This window comes from Branchiostoma lanceolatum, chromosome 2 (assembly GCF_035083965.1).
Source record: "Branchiostoma lanceolatum isolate klBraLanc5 chromosome 2, klBraLanc5.hap2, whole genome shotgun sequence".
Classification (NCBI taxonomy): Eukaryota; Metazoa; Chordata; class Leptocardii; order Amphioxiformes; family Branchiostomatidae; genus Branchiostoma; species Branchiostoma lanceolatum.
In genome coordinates this window covers 1,547,813-1,574,412 of record NC_089723.1, presented here as the reverse complement: position 1 = coordinate 1,574,412, position 26,600 = coordinate 1,547,813, and the positions used below count along the sequence as shown (strand labels likewise).

General features: G+C 43.0%; 1 protein-coding gene across 6 annotated transcripts in view; it reads right to left on the bottom strand.

The window, feature by feature from the left end:
• Positions 1-1,151: 1,151 nt before the first annotated feature.
• The window catches only part of LOC136427157 (thrombospondin type-1 domain-containing protein 4-like), a 146,512-nt gene continuing 121,063 nt past the window's right edge, over positions 1,152-26,600 (bottom strand). For 3 of the 6 annotated variants that reach the window (XM_066415917.1, XM_066415919.1, XM_066415920.1), the window contains 11 exons: positions 22,938-23,116; positions 20,843-21,797; positions 19,860-19,989; positions 18,267-18,471; positions 12,342-12,512; positions 9,782-9,961; positions 9,287-9,420; positions 8,853-8,904; positions 8,377-8,527; positions 5,309-5,344; positions 1,152-4,289 (listed from right to left, as the gene is read on the bottom strand). In XM_066415917.1, coding sequence (XP_066272014.1) covers positions 4,153-4,289; positions 5,309-5,344; positions 8,377-8,527; positions 8,853-8,904; positions 9,287-9,420; positions 9,782-9,961; positions 12,342-12,512; positions 18,267-18,471; positions 19,860-19,989; positions 20,843-21,797; positions 22,938-23,116 — 2,330 coding nt within the window. In that variant the 3' untranslated portion in view covers positions 1,152-4,152. The other 3 variants (XM_066415918.1, XM_066415921.1, XM_066415922.1) reach the window with 3 other exon arrangements.

Sequence of the window (26,600 nt, the reverse complement as noted above, 5' to 3'; positions counted from 1 at the left end):
CCCAAGACACGCGCGAAATGTATTTCAATGAGCGAGAATTACGCTGATTCTTTCTCATCCCAGCGCCCCGAAAAAAAACAAAGATGGCGGGCTGCAGGGAAAAAACGCGTTGGGCAGACTCCTCCCCCTCAAAACACTAAGCTCCGCCCCAAAGCACAGTATGGGATAAGACCCCCTGTGTGTCACGAACTGTGCTCGGCTGGGCACCATTCGTGACGGTGTCCGAGTGTCACAAACCGTGCTTTTGTCCCAGGCACGGTTTGTGACACACGGGCACTGTCACAAACCGTGCCTAGGCATCAAACGTGACAAAGCACCAAACGTGACGCGACATAGAACTTGAGTTGCAGAAGGGTAGTGAAACCTTAAACGTCATGCAGTACACAGTTGAGCCGCATGGTGTCGTATTTCATACACGTGCCAAAGGGGACAGAAACGGGAATTTGAGCCGTATTAATTATATAAGTATCAACGGACGCATGAACTAAATGTATCAAGGCTACTCTATCAAAAATGTTGTACATAGAATTTTTTGCTATCTACAGCCTGTATGGATATGTTGCAATATTTAACCGCCCGCTGGTTATTTTCCCATTTGAAAAATAAAGTACATGTAATGAACGCATTCTCAATGTGTAATGAATTAATTTTGAATGTGTTGAATTCATCGCCTAGCCTGTTGTTAGGCCATTTTAATTTCATTATATGGATGGCATCATCTGGGAACCCCAAAACTGATGCGAGCGTGCTAATAAAGATTTGGCAAAAAACAAATAAGGCTGCCTTCATTATGAAGTCTACGTTGGCGCGAAGGTTGAAAAGATGACTAAACACAGATAGTATGGTATACCGAATGATAGATTATTCATTTTTTTCTTTCACATCTTCTTTGACTTTGGAATTAACTTTGGCATTCTACGACATTGCTATCAGTTTCCAAAATATTTTTGCATGCAATTTACGGCATGTATTTGCTCATTTTGAAGATGCTTTGCACGATGGCCAAAGACTTTTTTTGATGCGCACGCGGATGCCATCCATATAACTAAATCAACATGGCCTAATATAAACATCATCAAACATCGCTTAGAGATCAGTGAACACTACCTCCTAGCAAGCAATGATAAATATCAATAATAATGAACAGAGGGTTTTAAAAGTACTGAAGTCTTTATTGTTCCAATATTCGCCTATGCAGCTTTATGGAAATAATCTACTTCCTTTTTCTTTTGCTGATTACATCAACCTAAAACACAAGAACGAAAGGTACAACTTCGGACGCTACGTCACACTTATAACAGCCAGCACCGCAACACAGAATACGGTCTCCTAGCAACAGTACAGATGTCTTGGACACAGGCACGTGACGTCATCATTTTTGGCAACGCCTCTGAGGTGGTGCTGATTACCGTTCGGGATATGATCTTTTATTGAAGTTCTGATTACAAATTTTTCAAACATCTGTATGTTTTAAAACAACAAAAAAAGAAGTCGTGAAATAGTTTTGGTACTGGACAAGACACACTGGCAAGAATGAATAGAGGACAAAGTGTTACTGTTGAAGAGTATCTATAGAGGATTGGAATTCAGTCTTCTCAAAGACTGCCAACATATGTCAAACACATGACATTCACACTGACACGTTCCCTTTAAAATACAGCTTTTTTCAGTACTCTTTAGATTCAAACCAATCCTCTTGCCAAATTATTCAGTGTGCATGGGATTCAAGGGAGCCAGTGCTTGTTATGACTTGCATCTAAAATTCAGAGCTAAACACATTTTAGTACATCCCATATTTATAGCCAGGCTGTCTTGACCAATAGTGAGTTAGCATTCATCATTTATTATTCAAATTAACACCAAATAAGGCCATGTAGCTTTTACCAAGCTGAATGCAACATCTTATGCTTACTCTGTTTGAGCATAAGTGTATTCAATATCCTTTATTTTGTTCTATTTTGACAGCAAAATTTGTTGCCCACCAGTGATACACACAATCAACAGAAACAGAGTCGCAACATGGCTACAATGTACATGTTCTAACACAGTCGCCACATGTTACATGTTCTAACACAGTTGCCACATGGCTACATGTTCTAACACAGTCGCCACATGTTACATGTTCTAACACAGTCGCCACATGTTACATGTTCTAACAGAGTTGCCACATGCATGGCTACATGTTCTTTTCCTGCTGCAACATGTTTAATCTATGCTACAACATATCTGAACTTTGCAGAAGGCTACTGTATGATTCACCAGCAGACATTTTCCTATTTTTCCATGCAACATCCAGCGTGTCCAAGACAATGTACATGTACATGACAAAAACACCAAGAAACCGAGGGGGTTAAATAACCTCCTTAAGAAACACATCAAGTAGATTGACACACGTAGCATAATAAAGACTTCTCCCTCTCTTTTGAAACTCTGTTCATACAAAATCTCTAAGATACACCTTGTCCAAAGCTAGACCTAACATTAATATTCCCCTATTCCCCTTTGGTAATATGCCGTCCATATCACAATATTTACATGCTCTCTATACCAGAATATATTGTTCTATATACGTACATGTATATACCTCGTACTCTTACGCTTACAAAAGCAGCTTGCTCTTCATATAGGAATGCAGGGTTCTGATTGGATAACAAAGAACCAATCAAACGTCGTTAATTTGGCTGACAGGAAAACCGAGCAACACATCACCGCGTCTTACGCTACGTTTTTTCCTAGAGTTGGAAGAACTCTGCCCATGACATGAGCAATTTCTACTATCATACAAATGGGTCCCCCGAAAGTGCGAAATGGAACGAAATGGAACGAAATGGAACGAACTAAAACATATGTAACATTATGAAATGAAATACCAGTAGATAGCGAAATATAAGGAACGTTGTAACATTTACAGTAGACGGGAACAGGAAGCAAATACATAATATAACATGTTTTGTTTCTTGAATCTGTTTGATAATGGTAAATACAACGTTTTTGCCGCGTTTGTGTGGCTAGATTCTTCCCTGAAAATGGGAGCGCCGTGTGCAAAGAGATCCACCGCTCTTCCTTTGTGTTTACCAACGATCTGCAAATGAACTGCTGAAAATAGCAGGGAAAACAAGCAAACATTCCATTTCGTACTTTCGGGGGACCGATACAAACACTGGGTAAAATATACAGCAGAAAAAGGGGAGATTCACTATTGGGATGGGTGGGCTCCTATAAGCTGGTTCACAGGTTTAACTGTGCATGAGCAGTGAGATGCATTGTGGGCAACATGTCAAAGGTGAAGGTTTCCAACTTGTTAACCGTTCTTGTCTAGGCAATGCATGACCTTCAACTTTGACATATTACCTACAATGCATCTTGCTGCGCATGTGCAGTTTACATTGTGAACCAGCTTATAGGGAGCAGAATTTTTTTAATGCTTTGTCATCCACAAAACTGCAGGACTATATGCTCTATTTCTGACAACTTTTTACACAAGATACTTTGTAAGAAATTTACCTAGGCTTGTTTAACAGAGGACCAGTGAACTGACTATGTTGGCTTTTTGTATTGACAGAAATTTCCTAATTCAAATTCATGGAGTTGGTGTAAAAAAAGTCCGGATCCTTCACAGTGATCAATCTACATTGCCAAGTATCTGGGTTGTGTAATTATGACCTTTCTAGCAGCGATCGATTTCCACATTGATCTAAAAGTTTTCCATTGATAAGAAATTCTACGACCCAAAGTGCTATTTTATGGCCATTTAATGTATGAATAATATGGTTTGATGCAGACCCGATGAGACAAATATGGTTTAGAACCATCAACGTCCATTTCTAAAAGCTGTAATTCACAATAAAATCGGTTATTTATCAGATGACAGTGGAGGTTCCTTGTAGAAATCCGGTTTTGACCGGTTCAGACTGGATATAAGCAGTTTTCCTGGACTGGTTTTAACCAGATCAGACCAGCTGTTTTCCTAGACCAGTTTAGACTGGCAGCATATACATTTCCTAGACTGGTTTGAACTGGTTCAGACTGGTTTGAACTGGTTCAGGCTGGTGTGAACTGGATCAGACTGGTTTGAACCAGTTCAGACTGAATGTGTTTTTTTTTTTCCCTGGACCGTAGCCTATTCTGTTCATCCGCAGCCTGAATCGTTGACTAGCTGTAGCCTTTGCCTTTGCTGTGGAAACAGGAGGCACAGCACACCTTTTTGTAGTAACCGTAGTGACACATTCTCGCCTGCACCACCAGGTTGCAGTTGTTGAACCTGTCGACGCAACTGTCGTCGCTGTTCCCTGGAAAAACACATTCAATCAGACACATCGTTAGACAGGAAACGTAGAAGCTTCGGTGCACTTATGGTGCCCTAGAAAGGGGAAAAAGAAGAAACACAGGAATCTTAGAGGTAAAACTGTGTACAAGTAACTTTTTTACAATAAAAAAAAAAGAGGTACATTGTACAATTTAGCCCTTGGCTTTATAAGTCGCTTTGATTTCAACCCTTAAGCTGCCAGAGTTTCAGCCGAGTAAATACTTTGTGCACTACAGGTGTACAGTGTTGTTTCTTCCAGGAAATACGCTATCCAGAAAAAAAACGGGTGCGGCATATAGGGATGTTTCTGTTTCACGTATATATCCGGCAGTTGAAGGGTTGAAGGATTAAACTGGAAGGGTAGCTGAAGCGACATCATCTCGGGCAAACAACATTGGCGGGATATTAGATCTCAGCATTCCTACCTGCAATAAATTACAAACACCAGAACTACATGTACATGTTAGGCAACAGAACAACAGTGGGTTATAGTGAACACATCACGCAAAAACTCTGGGTTAGTCCATTTTAATTTCAGGGGTAATATCAAAACTTCACAAGTGTTAATATGGAGAGAGGCATGTTGTTTTGTTGTTGTTCAAAGCTGCAGTCGTCCTGCCGAGTTACTTTCAAACAAATCCTGCAGTTTGTAAAGCAACTCTCTGTTATTTTAGGCCACACCAATTGAATTCCTTGGTTCTTGGACTTTTTAAAATGATAATAGAGCAAGCAGACAACATAAAAGCAGATGGCAGGAAGGAGAACTTGAATGGGACTGTATTTAATCCATAAAACTGAGTGCACCCAAGGTGTAAACCTGGTCCTCTGGCTTTCTTTTCGACATGTTTTTCTACTAAGTCTTGAGCATATTTAAAAAAAATCTGAGAACCAACAAATTAAATTGGTGTGGCCTTAGGGTAATTAAAACTTATAAAAGCATCAGCCGCCTTGATTATCATGTTTCACAGCGACACATCACCACTTCTAGTGAGCTGTACTTACTAGCGACGGAGTAGAGATGCTCGGGAGGTTCTGAAACTGAGAGAGAACATGTTACTAAGAAATGCCCACTCCTCTTCACCCTGCAAAATCTACAAATCCAACCCTACAATAAACCCTTTCACACCCACAAAAACTGCTTGCATCATAGAAAGACAATACATCGTAATTTGTAAGTAGCGTGCGTAGTCTAGTGGTGTGTCATCCTGCCTCTGGACCAAGAAGTCGTGAGTTATAATTCTGGCCATGTCGCTCTTCTGACATGCACACTACTGAAAAGGGCTGTACATTGTCTTCAGCACGGGATGTTAAGCCGTGGTCCACTGTTCATTGTACTTGTGGAAAAGAGCTAGAGAAATTTCCTCAGTACAATGATCTTGTAAATACAATACATCTTCTGTATTAAGATCAGAGAAAGATTAGCTAATCTGTTCCTTAAGTTCATTGAAGCTTAACTGGTTTGAGATCAAACTTTGATTCTTTCTTTCTTTAGACATGTTTGACGCATTAGAATGTGGTCACGTAAAGTATGTTTGAATAATGATGGAATAAAATTGTGATGCAAGCAGTTTTTGTGACTCTGAAATGCTTCATTTTCTCTTCTACTGAGCGAAAACCACCGCATGAAACTACAACTTTGCTCTCTCTACTCCAGGGCTGTCTCCAGGACTCGTCCTTCCGTCCCAGGACAGAAATTTGCTCCTTAGGATGGAAAAAATTCAACCCTTTCCGTCCCAAAAATATCAAATTTCATGAGATAAAACTGATGAAAATTTATCTTTTGAGCTTAAAATGACAAATTCAACAATGAAAATTTAAAATTCGGCTCCCAAACAAGGAGTGGGACAGAAAAAATGTAAAGCTGGAGACAGTTCTACTCTACTTACTAACGGCAGAGGTGGAATAGCTGGGGGCCGTCCCTGAAACCGACAGAGAGAAAATCTAGTTATTGACACCCAGCTTCTACATCTGTATCTCAGCCAGTACAACTGCCCTACGGCGTACCACAACAGCTTCTCGGCCACACAGCATCACCTGGTTACATGTACGCTGAGTCAAACAACTACATGTCAGTCCTACCCCAGCATGTCTAACTCTAGGCCTTTTTTATTGTATCTAAGGCCACACCAATTTAATTCCATGGTTAACGGATTTTTATGTTGAAAAAAAAAAAAATTTGGGAAAAAAAAAATCATGATAACAGAAGGCTGGGCCAGCCTTCTGTTTTCATGATTTTTTTTTTCTAAAATCTTTTTTTTTGGAAAATAAAAATCTGTTAACCAAGAAATTAAACTGGTGCGGCCTAATACAGAGTCTCATCCCTGGAGAGCCCATAACCACACTATCCAGTCTACCAGGCTTAGACCCGATACACACTGGGAAAAGTTTCTGGATGTACGTCGCCTTTTTTCCTGGGTGTGTATCAGCCCTGCGCATCATACGTCAGGCATTTTTATGGCCTGTGGGACTTCAATGCACGTTACCTCCAAGGTGAGTGTATGACAAAGTTGTATGGGCCATAAGAATACCTGACGTATGGTGCGCAGGGCTGATACACAGCCAGGAAAAAAGGCGAAAATGTTCCCAGTGTGTATCGGGTCTAATTATACTTGTACAGTTCACCCAGCTAAGGCCACGCCAGTTCAATTTCTTGGTTCTGGGACACACTGCACGGATTTTAAAGTAAAAATTCATCAAGAGGACAAGATGAAAACAAAAATCTGAGAGTAAAATTTTTGAACTGAATACATTCACCGTGAATAATTTCATCAGGTTGGTGAATGACTGAATAGCAAGGTTCTTTTATTCACAACCCAGTATTTTTCAAGTGCCGACGTTTCGACGACTGTCTGTCATCTTCATCAGGGCAATACTGACTAGTCTACTGGACTAAGTATACTAGTCTACTAGTATACTATGAACTAGTCAGTATTACCCTGATGAAGATGGCTGACAGCTGTCGAAACGTCGGCTCTTCTAAAATGCTTGGTTGTGAATAAAAGTACCAAAGTTGCTATTCTGAATACATTCACCATTTGAAACTGCAAACACGCTGTGCACCAAGGTACAGACTTTCCCATTGAACTCCAGTTCCGCATCATTTAATATAAACTAACCAAATCAGAGAACCAACAAATTAGACTGATGTGGCCTTCAAGTTGCCATGCCACAAACTCCACAACCCCATAACTTGAGAGTTTGTGTTGCGTAGGCTGATGCGGACTACTGAAGCCATGGCTGCCAAGTCAAGGGCTTCAATCTGTACTTACTAGCACTGGGGGTAGAAGGGCGGTAGAAAACAGGGGCTGAAACAGACAGGGAACACATTACAGCAAGGTGTACAAAAATCTTAGTTTGGACTAAGTGTCTTCTACACCAGATTTTTGCTCATTAGTATAAGGTAAGTCATAACCATTTCTGTGTAGGAAAGATTGGTGGGAATGAGAAAAAAACTGCAGCTCAAGCCTTGATTGTGTACAGTAGTGATATGAAATCAGCCAAAGCCATATTGATAGCCTCACCCCCCAAAAAAGAGGGGGGGGGGACTTCTGTTGTTTTTCTAGAGACCCAATCAGTAAAAAAAAGTGTCCTGCACGTCAAGCCTAAATGTTGTCCATTTTTTGTTTCAGTCCCACCAGGTTGAATTTTGCTTCGAAAAGTCCAAACATTGGATTTTGTTACCCCTATTACACTGTGAGGCAACACTGCAGCACCTATGGGAAGAGTCATTATAAAACAAAACGTCAAGTACATGTGTCTGTCTTAATGTTTATGGTGTCAAAACTATGCATTGTAGAAACCGACTGAAAGAGGAATGGATGCCACAAAGTATCCTTAACCATTACACCTACATGTACATGTACACATGTGTACTGTATGCATGTGAGGTTGCACTGTAGAAGAGATACACTGTGTATAACTACGACAGGATGGGATTTGAACCCTAAACCTTTATACCTACCATGTGAGACTGCAACATACATGACATACATGAAGCTGGGTTTGATGCTTGCAACACAGTGTATGACTAACAACAGGATCGGATTTGAACCCCCAACCTTTACACCTACCATGTGAGGCTGCGATGTAGCAGGGCTTGACGCTGCAGGGTTCCCGGTCAGATGGTCGAATCGCTGTGTTGCACTTGGTGCTGATCTGCTTCTTCTCGTCCAGACACTGAACAACGCGCACCCGGTAACCTCCGTCGCAAGTCTTCGAGCACTGGATAAATACGGGTAGGTACATCACCATACATGTATGCAAAGTTCTACTAGCTAACGTCAAAGCGCCATGCTTAGACCAAGGTCAACCAGAAAATAAAAACATCCATCATTGTAGTAAGCTTGTTGCAGAGTTGATAAAATTATGTTACTGTTAAGAGATCAAGAATTACAGCACTGTTTCCTTAATTACCTTAGACTACAGTCAGTGTGGTACCATGGCAGTGCAATACAAGATTTTCAAATTGCATCAGGAGTAAAGTAGCAATTATTACAGGACTATCACACGCCACAAGGAATGTACTGTTTAGTAAGAGTTTCCTTACCTGACTCCAGTCAGTGTGGTACCACATGGCCGTGCAGGGCTGGACCTCGCACCTACAAGATACACGATAGCTTTATTGGAAATCGCAGTGTTGCCACTGAACTAAAAACAATGTACATAATCATAAGACACATTTAGGATAGATGGCGCAATATCGTCGGATATCATATTTATACGTATGACCTTAAATCTGACATTTTAAGATAAGTTACACATTTTAAGATAAGTAAGACACAAAAGTAGAAATTGGTGTTACCTAAGTGTGAGGTATATTTCACAGACTCTCTATGATGATGATCTTATAGAAAACAGGTCAGTAACCATAATGATTATACTTGTTGATAATGTGGTTCATCTATGGTATGGAAGAGTTCAAATACCGGTAAGTTTTGACTTTTGGACAGTTTGTTTGTTTGTTTGTTTGTTTATGTTTACCTCTGCTGGTGCTCCGGTCGGACGCCCTGCTCGCAGCGGTGGTGCGACACGATGTGGTGCGAATGTTCCCGCTTGTTCACGGCGATGCACATGACGTCTCGCTCCTGAGTTCCCTCTCCGCACGGCGCGGAACACTGGAGGGGAAGGTAAAAAAAAGTTGAAGGAAAACGTAGTCCCATAGCCTTTTTGAGGCCATAAAGGCAGTGGGTTGTTAATCCATGGTATCTAGGGCACAGTATTTTAGAAGGTGGAGCCCAACTCTTTCGTTGCATTGCCTTTTACCTCCCCAACCAAAGTCAGGAACCCATTTTTATTTCACACCTGTGTGATGTGAAGAAAGTCGTGTTACGTGCCTTTCCCAAGGGCACATTGGTGTCATGACAGGCCTAGGGGATTCGAACCCAGGACCTCTCGATTCTGAGCCAAATGCCCTAATGTGCACTGTTCCTGTTGGGGGGAGGGGGGCATGTTATAAAACAAAGATAGCTAACTCACCGGTCCCCAGGGCCCAGAGAACCAGTGTGCGCTGTTCCTGTTGCAGCCTTCCATGTCGCACGACTGCGTCTCCGACGGCTTCTCCTTCCCGTCACAGCTGCCCAGGGGAAGGTCATGGTCCTGACTCAGGATGCACAGCACGTTCCGCTTCTGGATGCCATTCCCGCAGTCCGTAGAACACTGCAGTGGGGAGGGGGGCAGGCATATGTTGGTGTAATACATGTGTGTTTCTCTGTGTACTTAATGCTTATCACTGACATGCTACTCCTGACTGGTCATGGTCCTGACTCAGGATGCACAGCACGTTCCGCTTCTGGATGCCATTCCCGCAGTCTGTAGAACACTGTAAGGGGGAGGGGGGCAGGTTTGTCATTCAACTCCATCAAGGTCACAGGTGCTTCAATACAGTTTGTACTAAGTCCTGACTCAGAATGCACAGCACGTTCCGCTTCTGGATGCCGTTCCCACAGTCTGTAGAACACTGTAAGGGGGAGGGGGGCAGGTTTATCATTCAACTCCATCAAGGTCACAGGTGTTTCAATGCAATTTGTACTAACTAGTCCTGACTCAGGATACACAGCACGTTCCGCTTCTGGATGCCATTCCCGCAGTCTGTGGAGCACTGTGAGGGGGAGGGGGGCAGGTTATTGGTAAGTTATCACTGCTACAACATGTACATGATTTGTATGATAAGCTAGTCCTCAGACTAAGGACGCACAGCATGTTACGCTTCTGGATGCCATTGCCACAGTCAGTAGAACACTGTGCGTACTGGAAACCTTAAGTGCCTAGCCAACCAGCCCAAAGGTAGCTCTGACAGCAATTACAACGCCCTTGAACATGGATCATACGTGTAACTGAATATCTATGTGTAACAGCCAATCAAAAGGACTTCTGGTCCATTGACAAAAACTTGGGGCAGAGTCAAATTTCTTAATACAGAAGTCATTGGCAAACTTCTAGCCGTCATACTGATTCCTCCGCTGTCCAAGTCCGCAGAAAAATGAGCTTTCCATGCCAAGAACTAGCCTGTGTTTACACAATCTCTTGCTAACGGAGGTTATAATACCGTCAGGCCGGCCACTAGGGGCATGATTTACTCAGGCCAGGAACCAAATTTGCAGATCTTTCCACTTTCCCTAGCCACTTAAGGTCTCATTTCTGTATTACTCCGAGTGGGTATGCTAAACGAGTGCGTGGCCCAAAAAATGAACGGCTGCATGAACGTGTGTGTATATCGGTGGGAAATTCCCTTTTGGCTAGGCCAACCTATCTCAAGCGTCAAACTGATGAAAGCTTGTTTGTATCTGAAGAAATTAGCAGGCAAAGTTCGGCAGCCGCGCGCGAGGTCGGACGTACACAGCCCCGGCATCGTGTGTGAATCGGTCCAGCGCTTACAGCTGGAAAGTGGCTTTGTGGGGGTGTAGCCAAGTGCAGTTTGTAATTGCTATAAAAAGAGATTGTATGTAGTGAAAATGTTGTCAATTTTTTTACATAATCTAGGGTAAATGTTCTCAACATGGAATGAAAAACATCGGCACATTTTCTATATCTTCATTACGAACGCGCCCATGTAAAACACGTATTATAACATGTAATCCTATGGGGTGAAAAAACTCATGAATGAGACCTTAACTAGACTGATCCCTGAGTTACAGCCTGAAGCAGAAGTAATTTTCTCCCCTGGAAATGGGCCAATACTCACCACAGATGATTTAAGGGGGAAGCAACAAAATTAAAGCTATGGACAATAAATCAATTCTTTCAATCATCTAGGCAAACTTATGGATTTATTAATCAAGGCAGATTTAAGGTCAGGCATGGGTGCCAATCCCAGTTACAACAGGAGGTCCTACACTTGCACGTCAGATCTTTTCAGGGTATTCACTGGGAGTGTAAGAGCACTGGTAGTATACTCGGATGGAACGCAGGCTAGATTTACAGGGTTAGGATAAAAACATACTAAAGCTGGCCAGGCTGATCATGAGTACATGAGAATCAGCTACAGAACATGTATCTCATTAATGGAATCCCATAATGAAACATGTGCCGCTGCATCCTATTATAATGATTATAATAAGTCAAATCACAATAATATAGATTGTCACAGTAACAAAAGTGTGCCAAGTAAATGCCATCTGTGGTTATTCTGTTTTGATCAAGCTGTTGCCTGGCCTGTTGTACCTGAGACAATGACTAAAAAAGATTGTCAGCACTATTTTATCCTATGATAGAAAAACAATGTAAAGAAATATGTAAACAAAATGAATCTCACATACCTTCCCACAGTCTTGTAACATATTTCAACAGATTTGCTTGTTGGAATGGACAAAAATGTCACCCCGTTCGTCAAAAAAATCACACAAAAAATTAATAAAAATGTATTTTTGTAAGCTTATGATGACAAAAATTAACAACATGGACTAACATACAATGAGTAGGACGAAAAAAAAAAATTCTAATTCTTAAAGCTGAAGACATCCCTGGGTGGTCGGCAGTCTTTTATTATGATGAACAGGTCAACAAACATACAAGAAAACAACTAAACAAAGTTACGTACCTTCCCCCAGTCAGAGTAGAACCATGAGTTGGCGCACTGGCCCATGTCACAGTCCTCGGCCAGTCGCGGGCGGATTCTCAGGTTACACTCGGCGTCGGGACGGACGTCACCCGAGCTCGTTACGCAGTTCACCTCCCGCGTACGCTGTCCCCGCCCACACGGCACCGAACACTGCAGGACCAACACAAGGAGGGAAGCCGTGAGAATCATCTTCTCAGGTCTTCTTTCTCAAGTCTAATTCGTAGTCACAAGTTTGGTGTTGAAGTAGTGGATGAAAAAAGCCCTGCACTCTTCAGTTGCCAGTCTTCCCTACACCTTTCCTTTTTCCTTTCTCAAGTTTGTTGGACTTTTGTCTTGGTCTTACTCGGAGTCGCACGTTTGGTCTTGTAGTAGTGGATGAAAAAGGACCCTGCACTCTTCCTCTACAAGTTGCCAAGTATTCCCTACACCTTTCCTTTTTCCTTTCTCAAGTTTGTTGGACTTTTGTCTTGGTCTTACTCAGAGTCGCACGTTTGGTGTTGTAGTAGTGGATGAAAAAGGACCCTGCACTCTTCCTCTACAAGTTGCCAAGTATTCCCTTCACCTTTCCTTTTTCCTTTCGCAAGTTTGTCAGTCTTTTGTCTTGGTCCTACTTGGAGTCACACGTTTGCTCTTGCAGCTGTGGATTGAAAAGGCTCTACACTCCGTCTGCTTCTACAAGTTGCCAAGTCTTCGCTACACTTTTCCTTTTTCCTTTCTCAACTTCGTAGGTCTCTAAATTTTACTTGAAGTCCGCAGAATTCCAGAATCTGTACTGTCCCTCACAAATTCGTAGCCATCGATGCTTGGTGTTTGGTAATTTGTGCTTCCTAAGCTGCAATAAAACTACAGTTTGTTGCTGCGGTGGTGGATGGAAAGAGGCTTGCACTCTTCCACGTCGAGTTGCCAAAACTTCACTACAGTGCAGAGAAGAGAGGGAATGGGCCCAATAGCTCCAGATGTAGGCTAAGATACAAGTTTGCTGTTGTGGCCGTGGCAGTGGTAAGTCGGAGTGGCTCTCCACTCACAGGAGGTTCCAGGTCTTCAGACTGGCAGTCAGACTTCTGGTGGAAGGTTAGACGTGGTGTAAAGAGTTCTCGTACAAGTTTGCTGACGCGGGGAAAAATCGTAGGGTCACCGCACTTCCCCTCACACAAGATGCCAGATCCACAATCCAAACGAGGAAGACACCGGCCAAGGCTCAAAGATCTTCCACACAAGACTCTCACACGAACGTCTGAAGATCTCAGTAACAGCAAAGATTGTGGTCAGCTTTTGGCAAAACGTCTATTTTCACAGCGCTTAAGACAGTCTGGAACCTTACGAGCGTCTTGTTGGCCAATGGAAAAGCGTCCAAGATTGTCCCCAGGAGAGTTTGGCTGCAGCTGTTGTCGATGTGTATATTCAGGCTTTTTGGCAAGAAACAGAAAATCCAGAAAACTACAGCAGCAAAGTTATCCTGTCAATGAACTTGTGGTAGAAATCCAGGATCTGCACCGTCCTTAGCAAAATAGATGCCACCGATGCTTGATATCTGACAATTAGAGACTCCTTAGCTCAACTGCACAGGAAAAAGGCAGTACTTTAGAACAGAGATCTTGAACCCACTCCAGTAAAACTACACAGCTTCTCTACAATCTGTTTTCTCTGAGGAAAGTCAAAAGTCTTTTCCTTACACAAAGGTCCTCAGTGTAAGGACTGCAATACAGGAAGACAGGTCAAGATCTTGACACTTGATTCCTACCGAAGTGTCTGGAGAAATCTACTTGCGAAGTTGGTGTTGATGGTAAAAAACAACAGGTTGATTCAAAACACTTTAGGGATACACACACTCTAAGTAAAGAAGTCTCAAAGGGATTTGAGGGCCGATGAAAGACACCGACACATGGCGCGACAACTGTCCCAGGCGGTGGATCAGTGTGAGGGCGGACGCTTCGACTTCCGTCTCATGCAAGCCAGGTCCCCTTCCCTGTAATTCCAGGCCAGCAGTTGTCACAGGGCCAAGCGAGTCCCTTCAGAAGTTTCCTCAGGAGACTAAATACAAAATCAGATCCAGAGAAATTAGACAAATTAGATTCTAGGGAATCAACTTCAGGTCAGGATGGAACAACTCCAAGTATACACTGCCCGGAAATTTGACTATCAACAACAGAGACATGTAAGTTATACCCGGGCCGTTGCAAGGTTCAGAGAAACACTAGGAAGCTAGTAAATCACTGATCAGAAACAATTTTTGTCAAATTGTTGGGCTTGGCCAGAACTCCGATATCTGACCCCACAAATGAAGAGAAAAATTCTGGCACTGCACTAGTGTGGATAGATGTATTCCACCAGGATTTGTTCAGGTAGGCAAGGTTCCAGAGTACACATCTATGCAAGGATGGAAAATTAACGTTACGTTGCCTCATCTGGAGAAGGTAGTACTGAGAGAGAAAATACAGAGCAATCTTCCATTGGTTAGTGATTGTGACAATAATGACAGGCTCACAGGGTCAGTGTGCCAGAAAAAGTGCTATGGTTTCAACAAGCCCTTACAAACAGTGAGCCACAGTTATGACATCCTGTAATGATGTGGATTGTCCAGTGGTCCTCAGGCTGGATGAACGACAGCAGTTGGGATTAGAACCCCCAACCTTTGGGTCCTGAGTTGCTGCAACTCTTTCACACACACAAGGATGGTACTCCAGTCGGGATACAAACTCTCAACCTCTAGGTCTGGAAGTCTGCAACCTCTCATCAACGCACACAATGATGTTACTCGGGTTGGGATTCGAACTCTCAACCTCTGGGTCTGGAGTTTCTGCAACCTCTCATCAACGCACACAGTCCTCCTGAGGGGAGATACTAAAAAGAGTGGACAGAAGAGTTCCTCTTGTAGAGCACCGAGAGACTGGACTGAAGCGGGGGGACAGTCGAGCTGCAGACAGACTGAGCGCTGGCCACGCACCAACCCAAACACGCTGGCATGCCGCGGAATATGCTGGGGTCAGTCCCCATGCATGGCAGCACAACTTGCCACCCTCAGCAAAAAATCTCTCTAGGCAACATCAGTTCATTTTGCTGGTTGTCAGACATTTTGTCAAGCAAAGATGAGGAAAGCATTTGACAGAGGGCTTAGGGAGGGCATGCCGCAGAATGGGCTAGGGTCAGTCCCATGCATGGCAGGCACAACTTGCCACCCTCAGCAAAAATCTCTCTTAGGCAACATCAATTTATTTCATTGGTTCTCAGGCACTTGGTTAAGAAAAGATGAGGAAATTAAAAGCATGACATGAACAGAGGGCTTAGGGAGGAAAACTATATTCACTCCTTGAATATGGATGGCACAGGGAAAACTTGCCACGGTCAGCAAAATTATCTCTGAGGCAACAACAATTCATTTCCTAGATTCTGAGACATTTTGTCAAGTAAAGATGAGGTTTTAAGGCAAGAGGAAATTATTTTCTCTCCTTGAAACTCTGTGAGTCACTGTCCAAACTCTCTCTTCATTCTCTGATTCTCTGTCATTATGAAGTTCTTCATCAATCAAGTACAGCAGCATCAACTTTCTTTGTAAATTCTGAGAACCAACAAATGAATTCGTGTGGCTTTTCACAACTGGCACGCATTTCTGGCTATACCTGAGCCAAAACCCCTCTCAGCAGAATCCCATGCACTCAAGAGGAGTCCGTTGCCCCATCTGCGTTTCCCATTGCCAAGAGTTTACATTGTCGTGGGTGGGGAACACAGGTTATACTGTGCGTCAACCCTTTGGTCATACAGCTCAGACGCATAAACACATCCAAATGTGGTCCTAGACTCTTCAATAGGCCCGCCTGTGTTGGTAGACGGAAGGACAAACACATTCTGACTCCTGATGTGTGTGTTTGTTTCATGCCACAAAACTGTATCAACCAGTTTGTTTCATGCCACAAAACTGTACAACCAGTCTCTTTCCTGAACGTTTTAATGTGTAATGTGATAAAAACCATTGTTTTAAAAATGTATTAATCTTTAAATCGTCCTAACAATGTCATGTATATTTATGGCTATCTAAACTCGTCATTCCTGTCCAACGGTTTATTCTTAGATACCACGCATACAAGCTTGCAATTATCTTATATTTTAAGGATGTTTTTAGATCAAATCGAACTGTGACCTGTATTTTGTATATAATGACAAGTGGAACCGACAATTATTATTGTCAGAACAATTCAGGATATCCAGTGGGATATCCTGCCAGTCTGCATATTTTGAATAAAGTTGTAAAGTTGTAAAGTTTCAAGCACAGGGTCGCAATCTCAGCAACATAGCATCAGTATCTTTCTGAATGTATCTCTAGCTTTTAGCTGGATTTTTTTTTACAATGACTGAATGAATGATGACCTGTATTGTACACACATATACCCACTGGGTTAAGTACAGGTCACAACAAAAGAATAGTAAACATCTATAAATACATTGTCAAATTACTACAAGAATTATAAACTACATGACAGATTTGACTGATCCTCGTGTCTTCCTAATGGTAAAAATGTAAGAGGAAAATACGGTTTACAACATAACAGCCATAGAATTCATCCGCTTCTTCATGTTTTTAGTTGAATATTCTGTGCTTTCTCACACACTGTAGGATACCAAATTTGTACTTGTGAAACAGAAGCATCATCGGTGGCCTATGCCCTGGCAGGGGTGAAGGGTCAAAGTAAGTACTAGTAAGTAAAGAAACATTAACTGTTGTTACTGCTCAAGTGTTGATGAAATATACAGATTTGAGCTTTTCTCAATAACGCCTGACCTTATGAAAATGTTTTGTGTCTGGAAGCTGTTCTTGACGAGTTTAATTATCCTCCACAGACTGAGCCTATCTATAGCTGCTGGGCATGAAAAATTAAATTTGCTGTTTAACAGCACCTTTTCTGATCACGCAGTAGACATATCATCTTATCATTATTAGCACTTTTTAGTGGACAGGTCTTTTTTTGTTTAATCATGCATTTTCCCTAATTTTTTTCTTCAATTTACGGTATCATATTTGCTTATTTTGTATACACACCATAAGGCAACATGTACTATACTATATTTCTTCAAGCATATTTACAAAATTCCTGCTTTGAAGTCCTACAACTCAATGGCTAAATCAGCTGCAACTCAAGGTCCAAAATCTATAATTGGTTTGAAATTTGGACTTCACCCGTGGGGTCCATATTTCCCTGATATCCCGTTTCCCGAGTGCATGACTTATCCGTCCCCGTGCCCCTATTTTCTACTGCCTGTATGTGAACTTGACATGTGTTGATGGGTTACTTTTGAGGTTGGTTGGGCACAACTGAAATGGAGACACACTTGTCTTGTCTGTATCACTGCTACACAGTGCTTAGATACTTGGACACTTTATTTCTTCCATTAGCTATCATACATGTCACAAGTAAGTAGCTAATCTTCCTGGAGTACAAAAACAATTGACATCAATTGTGCACAAGGTTGCCATTCTCTCTAAATGTCTGCTTCAAAGAATTGCATCCTCGAGGTGTAACACACCAGTTTTGCACTTTGCTGCCTAAAAGTAAGGCCATACTTATTTGATTATATGGATCACATCCTCTAGTGTAGGCATCTCAAAGCTGATGTGACCGTGCAAAGAAAAAAATTTGCATTCATTATGAAATTTTGACGTTTAAAAAGTGGCCAGGAATGTTGAACAAATGACTAAACACACAGAACACGGTTTACTAAAGAAAAATTTAATTTGTTCCTTCATATCTTCTTTGTTGACTAAACTAAACCAAGAAGGGCTTACTACAGTATGTTGCATATAAAGAGATGTGCATGTGCCATTCTACTACATCGAAAAATTATACAATTTACATGATTATTCTTTGTTAAGTGACGATAAACAAGTAAACAAACAAACAAACAGGTACGTACGGGTCCCCATGCCTCTATCCTCCACTGGCTGCAGATGCTGAGCTGGCACATGACCGAGGTGGCCGGTTTGGGGATGGACCGACACTTCCTGGGGGAGACTGTCGTAGTGAAGCTGTGTGTGATGGCCTGTCTGCACAGAACCATCCTCGTCTTTATCCCCGGTCCACACGTCTTACTGCACGGCGTCCACTCTCCCTCGTCCCAGCTGTGATGATAATAATTATCATGATAAATATCAAATAATAACAATAATGGCGAGACTGTCGTAGTGAAGCTGTGTGTGATGGCCTGTCTGCACAGAACCATCCTCGTCTTTATCCCCGGTCCACACGTCTTACTGCACGGCGTCCACTTTCCCTCGTCCCAGCTGTGATGATAATAATTATCATGATAAATATCAAATAATAACGATAATGGTGAGAGTGTTGTGGTGAAGCTGTGTGTGATGGCCTGTCTGCACAGAACCATCCGGGCCTTTATCCCTGGTCCACACGTCTTACTGCACGGCGTCCACTCTCCCTCGTCCCAGCTGTGATGATAATAATTATCATGATAAATATCAAATGATAACAATAATGGTTAGACTGTTGTGGTGAAGCTGTGTGTGATGGCCTGTCTGCACAGAACCATCCTCGTCTTTATCCCCGGTCCACACGTCTTACTGCACGGCGTCCACTGTCCCTCATCCCAACTGTGATGATAATTATTATCATGATAAATATCAAATGATAACAATAATGGTTAGACTGTAGTGGTGAAGCTGTGTGTGATGGCCTGTCTGCACAGAACCATCCTCGTCTTTATCCCCGGTCCACACGTCTTACTGCACGGCGTCCACTTTCCCTCGTCCCAGCTGTGATGATAATAATTATCATGATAAATATCAAATAATAACGATAATGGTGAGAGTGTTGTGGTGAAGCTGTGTGTGATGGCCTGTCTGCACAGAACCATCCGGGCCTTTATCCCTGGTCCACACGTCTTACTGCACGGCGTCCACTCTCCCTCATCCCAACTGTGATGATAATAATTATCATGATGATAAATATAGAATAATGATAATGGTTAGACTGTTGTGGTGAAGCTGTGTGTGATGGCCTGTCTGCACAGAACCATCCTCGTCTTTATCCCCGGTCCACACGTCTTACTGCACGGCGTCCACTTTCCCTCGTCCCAGCTGTGATGATAATAATTATCATGATAAATATCAAATAATAACGATAATGGTTAGACTGTTGTGGTGAAGCTGTGTGTGATGGCCTGTCTGCACAGAACCATCCGGGTCTTTATCCCCGGTCCACACGTCTTACTGCACTGCGTCCACTCTCCCTCGTCCCAGCTATGATGATAATTATTATGATAAATATCAAATAATAACAATAATTGTGAGACTGCGCTTAGAGGAGTGGCCACCTACGGCCTTGCACTGAGCAAGTTCTTTAAAAAAAAGAAAGAAAAAAGGTACTCACAATGCTGGGCAGGGCTGAGTGTTACACGGAACCGGCTGGGTTAGATTATATGGGCATATACATGTACATGTATGGACCTGTATGGACCTATATGGTACAGTACATGTATTCTGTAGGTACTCACAATGCTGGACAGGGCTGGGTGTTACACGGAACCGGTTGGACCGGCGGTCGTATCCGGTTGTCGCAGTTACTGGCCAGCACGACTGCGGCGCTGTCCCGCCGTATGCACTGGATAATGTTCGTCCGCACCCCTGTGGGAGAGGAGAAGTGGTATGATCTCAATGGATACCTGTCATTCAAATGGAAGCTCATCTGTGTCGGCAGAGTACAGGTTGTGAAGTTTTGAGCTTTGATCCAACACAAATTTTGATTCACTCCTAGTGTCATCAAGCTTCCGGCTTCCCGGCATTCAGTGCAGCGAATCGGGATGGTCGGAGTTCCGAGTGAAAAGTCATGGTAAGTTCCCTTCTTTGTGTTGGATCAAAGCTCAAAACTTCACAACACCTGTCATTGTTTCCTTGCCCCAAGGGAAATATGAAATTGTTTTTTTACTTGTCTGTGTGTCTGTCTGCGTTTCTGCATTTTCCATGCAGTATGCACAAGCACACACACACGACACACAGACATGCCAAAACAATACTTCACTCCTTTTAGGTGAAGTTAACATAAAAATTATTTTCATTTGTAAAAGAAGGGTGAAAAATAACAGGACTTGGCCATCTTTTTTTTAGTGTAAGCTTTATTAATTTAAAGCATCCGAAAATGTCACTGCAAAGCTGTCTTTGCTTGGTAGCAGATGTCATTAATCTTTGTTGTTAAATCTTTTGACATAAATTTCAGATCATCAGAGTAAAGTTTTGCTCATCCCCAACAATGAAATTTAGAGACAGCCCTGCATGTGTCACAAACATTTTGGTAAACCTCACCATATGTTTCTGGTACAATCATGTATGTTAAGTTGAATAAATAATGATTGTTCTTAAAAGATTGATTTTAACTTCACTCCCTTTAGGCACATAAAACATAATAGATCAAAGTGCAAAAATTTTCAGTTTAAGCTTTACCAAAGAATCCAATAATGTCACACATTGTGGTAAACCTCACCTCTTCCGCACGTGCGGCTGCACTGTGTGTACCCTGAAACCGTCCACTCGAACTCCCTCCTCCCCGGCCCAAACTCCTGGGGGGACCCCTGGAACACCCCCTCCACCGGCCCCAAGTTCGTTCCTCCGTACCCCCCCTCTGGATATGTTCTCCCAGGGGGCGATCGTGGCGAGGTGTCCAGAGAGGGGTTCACCCCCCCTCTGCCAGCGCCCCCTGTGTACACATTTTGATTATTGAACGTTTCTCCCGGCCGGTAGGACCCCGGCAGGTACTGCGTTCCTTCCGACGTCCTCTCCGCGGGTCCTCCCAAGTTCACGCCTCCCGTCGGCCGGTGGTACGTTCCTTCCGACGGGTTGTGGGGCGTTCCCGGTCGGTAGATGCTCTGGTGGGAGGTCCCCGGAATGTACGCGTTGTTTGACCCGCCGAGCGAACCTTCCTGCGATCCTCGCGGAACTACAGAATCTCCCCGCGACCTCTCGCCCACGCTCTGTGACGTTCCGTCCGCTTTTTCCGACGGCGAGCTGCCCCTGCTGATGGCAACGTGGTGCCTGTTGGGAGGGCGGCTATCCCTGTCGGCTGTCCCGTGGTGCCTGTTTGAAATAGAGCTGTCCCTATCACCTGCACCCTGGTGCCTGTTTGAAACAGAGCTGTCTCTGTCGGCCGTACCGTGGTGCCTGTTTGAAACAGAGCTGTCCCTATCACCTGTAACCTGGTGCCTGTTCGATGTCGGAGTGTCCCTATCACCTGTTCCGTGGTGCCTGTTTGATGTGGGTGTGTCCCTGTTTGCTGTGCCGTGGGGCCTGATTGCCTTGTTAATGTCTGACGTGTGCTTGGTGATGTAGATAGAAGGTCTCATTGTGACGGGCAGCGGGGGAGGGCTGGGGGTGATGCTACCCGTCGTCGCCGGCAGGACGTACTCATACAGGATCCCCGGATTCCTCTGCTGGTAGATCAGCTGGGGTGAAAAGAAAAAAATGATGAATATTCAACTCTTGGATTTGGATTTTATTGGAATTGCAACAGTGCAAAACATGCGGGACACAGGCAGCCATTGCTGATGTCGTGCCCACACACATAATGTACTCGTTTTTTACACCTGGGTGGAGTGGGGAAAATTGATGTGTTAAGTGCCTTTTCTCCAAGGGCACAAGATCGGTGGCGTCAGGGGATTCAAACACGGGACCCCTGGGTTCAGAGTCAAAAATCCTGCAGTTACGCTACACAACAACTCTTACACACAACAAAAAGTTTTGGGGAGCTTTAGAGACAATTTCTCCTTGTCTCTTCTTCAACCCGGTGATCTCGTCTTGGAGTTCTCTTGTCACGTGACTGATGATGATGACTATCACGTGACAAGTGAAACACTAGAGGCGAGTAGAAACAGATCCGGGCCCGCCAGTCCACAGGCCGCACGCCTTAACCAACTAGGCTAAAAGGTCTAGACAAGTTAGACTGGTCAGTTGGAGGCGCTTGAATCCCACTGTTACACAAGACACAGTCATATAAAGGCATGAGATAGTGACATCCCCTGACAGTGTCCCTGTTTGATGAAGCCTTAAACCACTGAAGAAGCTACATCGGTGAAACCAGTCTAGTGACAGGCTGAATAAAAGTTTTAAATAGGAACTATTTATAGCTCTAGCTGTCTTACTGAGGGATGACAGCAGTGCAAAAGATATCGGTTATCATGGGGAGTCCACTCTTATATATAATCCATCAATAGTTTCATCAGGTTTGAATAAACATTGAGTACACTTTATCAATGAAGAAGAAAACATTACCAGTGGTACTCATATTGAGTCCAAATACCTGTTGTTCTGAAAATGGCCAGTAGGGGGAGCTAGTGCACCACTGTCAGTACTTTTCAATGTACCTTTATTTTACCATCATCTCTAAGTCCTCACTGATTGGCCAACACGGTACGTTTCATCCAATCACAATTCAGGATTTGTACTCACAATAACTTCTAGTTCCTCATTGGTTGGCCCCAGTGCTTATAGGGTCTAAATTGTCCAATCACAGTGTATCTACCATAACTCCTAACTCCTCATTGGTTGACGCCAGTGTCCAATCACAGAGCAGAGTCTGTACTCACCATAACCTCCAGGTCCTCATTGGTTGGCCCCGTTGCTAACAGAGTCTGCCCCGCCCGGTTACGCTGGTGCGGAGTTGACCTTGTGTACTGGAATGTTGTCCCCGCGCCCTTGAACGTTCCGGGATTGTCGATCTCCCACTTCCCGTTCAAGTAGAATCTGCTTTTCGTATTTTTGAGGGCTGGAAAAAAACAGACATCTATTTGTAAATATCTGATTATCTAATTATACATATCTATGAATCTGACAATAAAGTCATGTTGATTTGATTATATGGATGACATCCTCTGGGAACACCATAAGCATGTGAGCATGCAAATAACATTAAAAAGTTTAGCAAAAAAACATTGCCTTCATTATGAAATCTAAGCTGCCAGGAAGTTTGAAGAAATGAATATAAGCACACAGAGTATGGTATGCTAAACAATACATTCTTCATTTTTGTTCTTTCATATCTTCTTTGGAATTGACTTTGGCATTCCATGACATCAGTATCCAAAATATTTCTTTGCACTTTATGGCATATATTTCCCCATTTTGCAGCTTCTTCGTACGATTTACAGCAGTCGAAAACTTCTTTCTTTTGTTGTAAATGGACGAAAATTGATGCACCAGGCTGCCGATGTCATCCATATAATCAAATCAACATGGCCTATAAAAAAATAAACAACCAACCAACTGAATTGGTGCAGCCTCACAAACAGGTCAGGTACAAACTGGCAAACATCGGCCTGTGGGTCACATATGATGCACATATGATGGAAACCAAAGGATCGGGGGAATTGTTGACGCCTGCCGGGGAAAACAACATTCCTCCTGTCAAAACTTTTCACTGCGAGAGACTCTCAAGGTCGTTGTAGAGGTCGTATCTCTTGTGTTCCGTCACCACCTTTGCTTCTGTGTACACCCCTTCCCCCAACCTCCCTGACCCCAGACGACCTCACAGACCCTCCGCAAACTAATTAGCCACGCCCCGTCAACCCTGTAACAAGCGAGCAGACAGGAAACACTTAAAGATGCTAGCACGGCTAGAAACACCTGGCGGATGTGGTGGGTATAGGTGCCTTACTTGGTGATACACCTGTTCCCTAAAAGCACCTGAGATGCCAAGACCTAAAACACCTGGCGAATGTGGACTGGGGACTGTACAGGTGTCTCACCTGGTCATACACCTGTTCCCTAAAAACACTTGAGATAGCAAGGCCTAAAACACCTGGCAAATGTGGAGTAAGGACTGAACAGGTGTCTCACCTGATGTTACACCTGTTCTCTACAAAACAGGTATTGCCATGGCTGGGAACACATATGGCATATGGGGCAAGGACTGTACAGTTAATGTTGTGATACACCTGTTCTCTAAAAACACCTGAGATTCTGCCAAGACCTAAAACACCTGGTGCACGTGTAGTAGGGACTGCACAGGTGCCTCACCTGGTGACACACCTGTCCTTTGAAAACACCTGAGATGCGCTATCAAGGCCTAAAACACCTGGTGACACACCAGTCCTGTTCTAAAAAACACCCGAGGTACTGCCATGGTTAGAAACACCTGGTGCATGTGGAGTAGGGACTGCACAGGTAAAGGTGATGTTGTGATACACCTGTTCCCTAAAAACATCTGAGATATTGCCAAGGCCTTAAACACCTGTTGCATGTGGGGTATAGGGACTGTACAAGCGCCTAACCTGTACAACAAGTACAGGTGACTTTGTGACACACCTGTTACCTACATGTAAAAACACCTGAGATTTTGCGCAGACTAAAAACATCTGGTATGTGGAGTAAAGTGTGATAACAGGACTGTGCAGGCACCTCACCTGTCTTTCAGGTACTTCTACAGGTACAGGTGACTTTGTAATACACCTGTTGTTCAAGTTACACAGGTGAGTTATGGAATATGCTGTCTAAAGGAGGTGTAGGGCATGGATGAGAAAAATAATGCAAAAGAAAGGAGCTTACAAGACAATATTGGCAATATTGCTGTTGAAGTCTATGTCTTTAATTCCTGGGTTACACAGGAAAGTTTATCAACCAGGTACTTCTACTGGTACAGGTGACTTAAGGCCCCCTCTCATTGGGCTCCGGCACTGCGGCGGCACTGCCACGGCAGATTTTTACGGCACCGTCGCGTTTCTTTCACCCATTTTCATTTGCACTCTCACTGACGTGCGGCGCATTTGCGTTTGAAGCCCAGATGAGCAAGTTATTGAATGAACTTTGTTGTTCGACAATCGTATATGGTACAATATATGGCACTAAATCAACAATACTGCAAGGCTAACCTATCCTACAATTTTAAGTACAAAACATTATCGATAACAGTGTATGAATTACAATAAAGCCATGTATGGATGATTTTTTCCCTCGCTGTTAGAATGAAGTATAATGAAATTGACCTATGTAGATGGTATAGGAGTTGGACATGACAACAATACATGGGACATATCGTTCTGTGTACCAGATAGGCTGAAGTTTGTCTTAGTAGAAATACTTTGTAATAGCGCATCTGTCTCTTTGCCAAAAGTGGGACAGGCCATGGCCATTACAAATCTTCAATATTTTCATTACATGTGGGACACAATCTGTGAGTGCCTGGTGTGTTGTGGTGTCGATCCTTTCCAACTTCTAGACAACATGCGCTGATTCTCAGCGTAGTTATGCTTATTGGTTTATTATGCTTTGATGTGATATAGTCTTCCCTACTAAAGTGATTTTTGATTTTATAAAATGTGTGGAGTTTACCAATGTTTCTAAGTGGTTCCCTCCAGCCAGGGAGAAACGTGAGTTTCACACTTTTTAAAAATGTATATCCAAAACGGTTGGTATTAACGTTAACTGCGGGGCTAAGCCAAACATGTCTACATAATATGTCCTGAACGTGAGTAGCCCAGTCATTTTCTTCTTCGAATGATGAAGTGTCGTATGTTTTTTTTAAATAATCCTGTTAGTAGGTAAATTACTTAATCTTAGCGAGAGTATCTAATCAACTATGTTTGACTATCAACGATCAATAGGAATTCTTCTAATTCCCCCCTTACGGCGAAACATTGAGTAGAATTTGCGATACAGTGCCTGACTGGTATATCAAGTTCAGTTTATCACTGTATTTCTTGAATGGCACAAGAGCAGGGCGAGTGCATGTAGACGAGGGGTCTGATTCCTTTCCTGAGCGACTAGTCTATCAACTTCCGTACTGGAATAAATGTACAATGCAGATATCTAATTTTCAGTGGGATTAAGCAATATCCCAATGAAAATATCAGAGGATCTACAGCTACAATCCTCAACCTCACTACAATGCAGTAAATTAGGTTTAACCAAACTCTTAAACGGATCAATAGCTAGGGAAATGGACCGATTGCAGTTTGATGATAGTGCTTTCAATTAATCAGAAATCGCATTGCTGTCAATAGATCAAAATACAATGCAAAATTATTCTAAAAAATGAATCAAAAATTGATTTCAAGTGATAAAAGGATTTTCACTTATGACACTTGGTGCAACAAAGGTAACATGTTATAGAATATACGTATAACCTTGAAACTGACATATCACTTTTACACAATAGCGCGCGCGGTGAGCTCCCGGTAAGCTCCCGGCGAGCGCGCGGCACTTTGCCACTTGCGTTTTTTTTCAAATTTTGAAAAAAAACGCCATTTCAACCG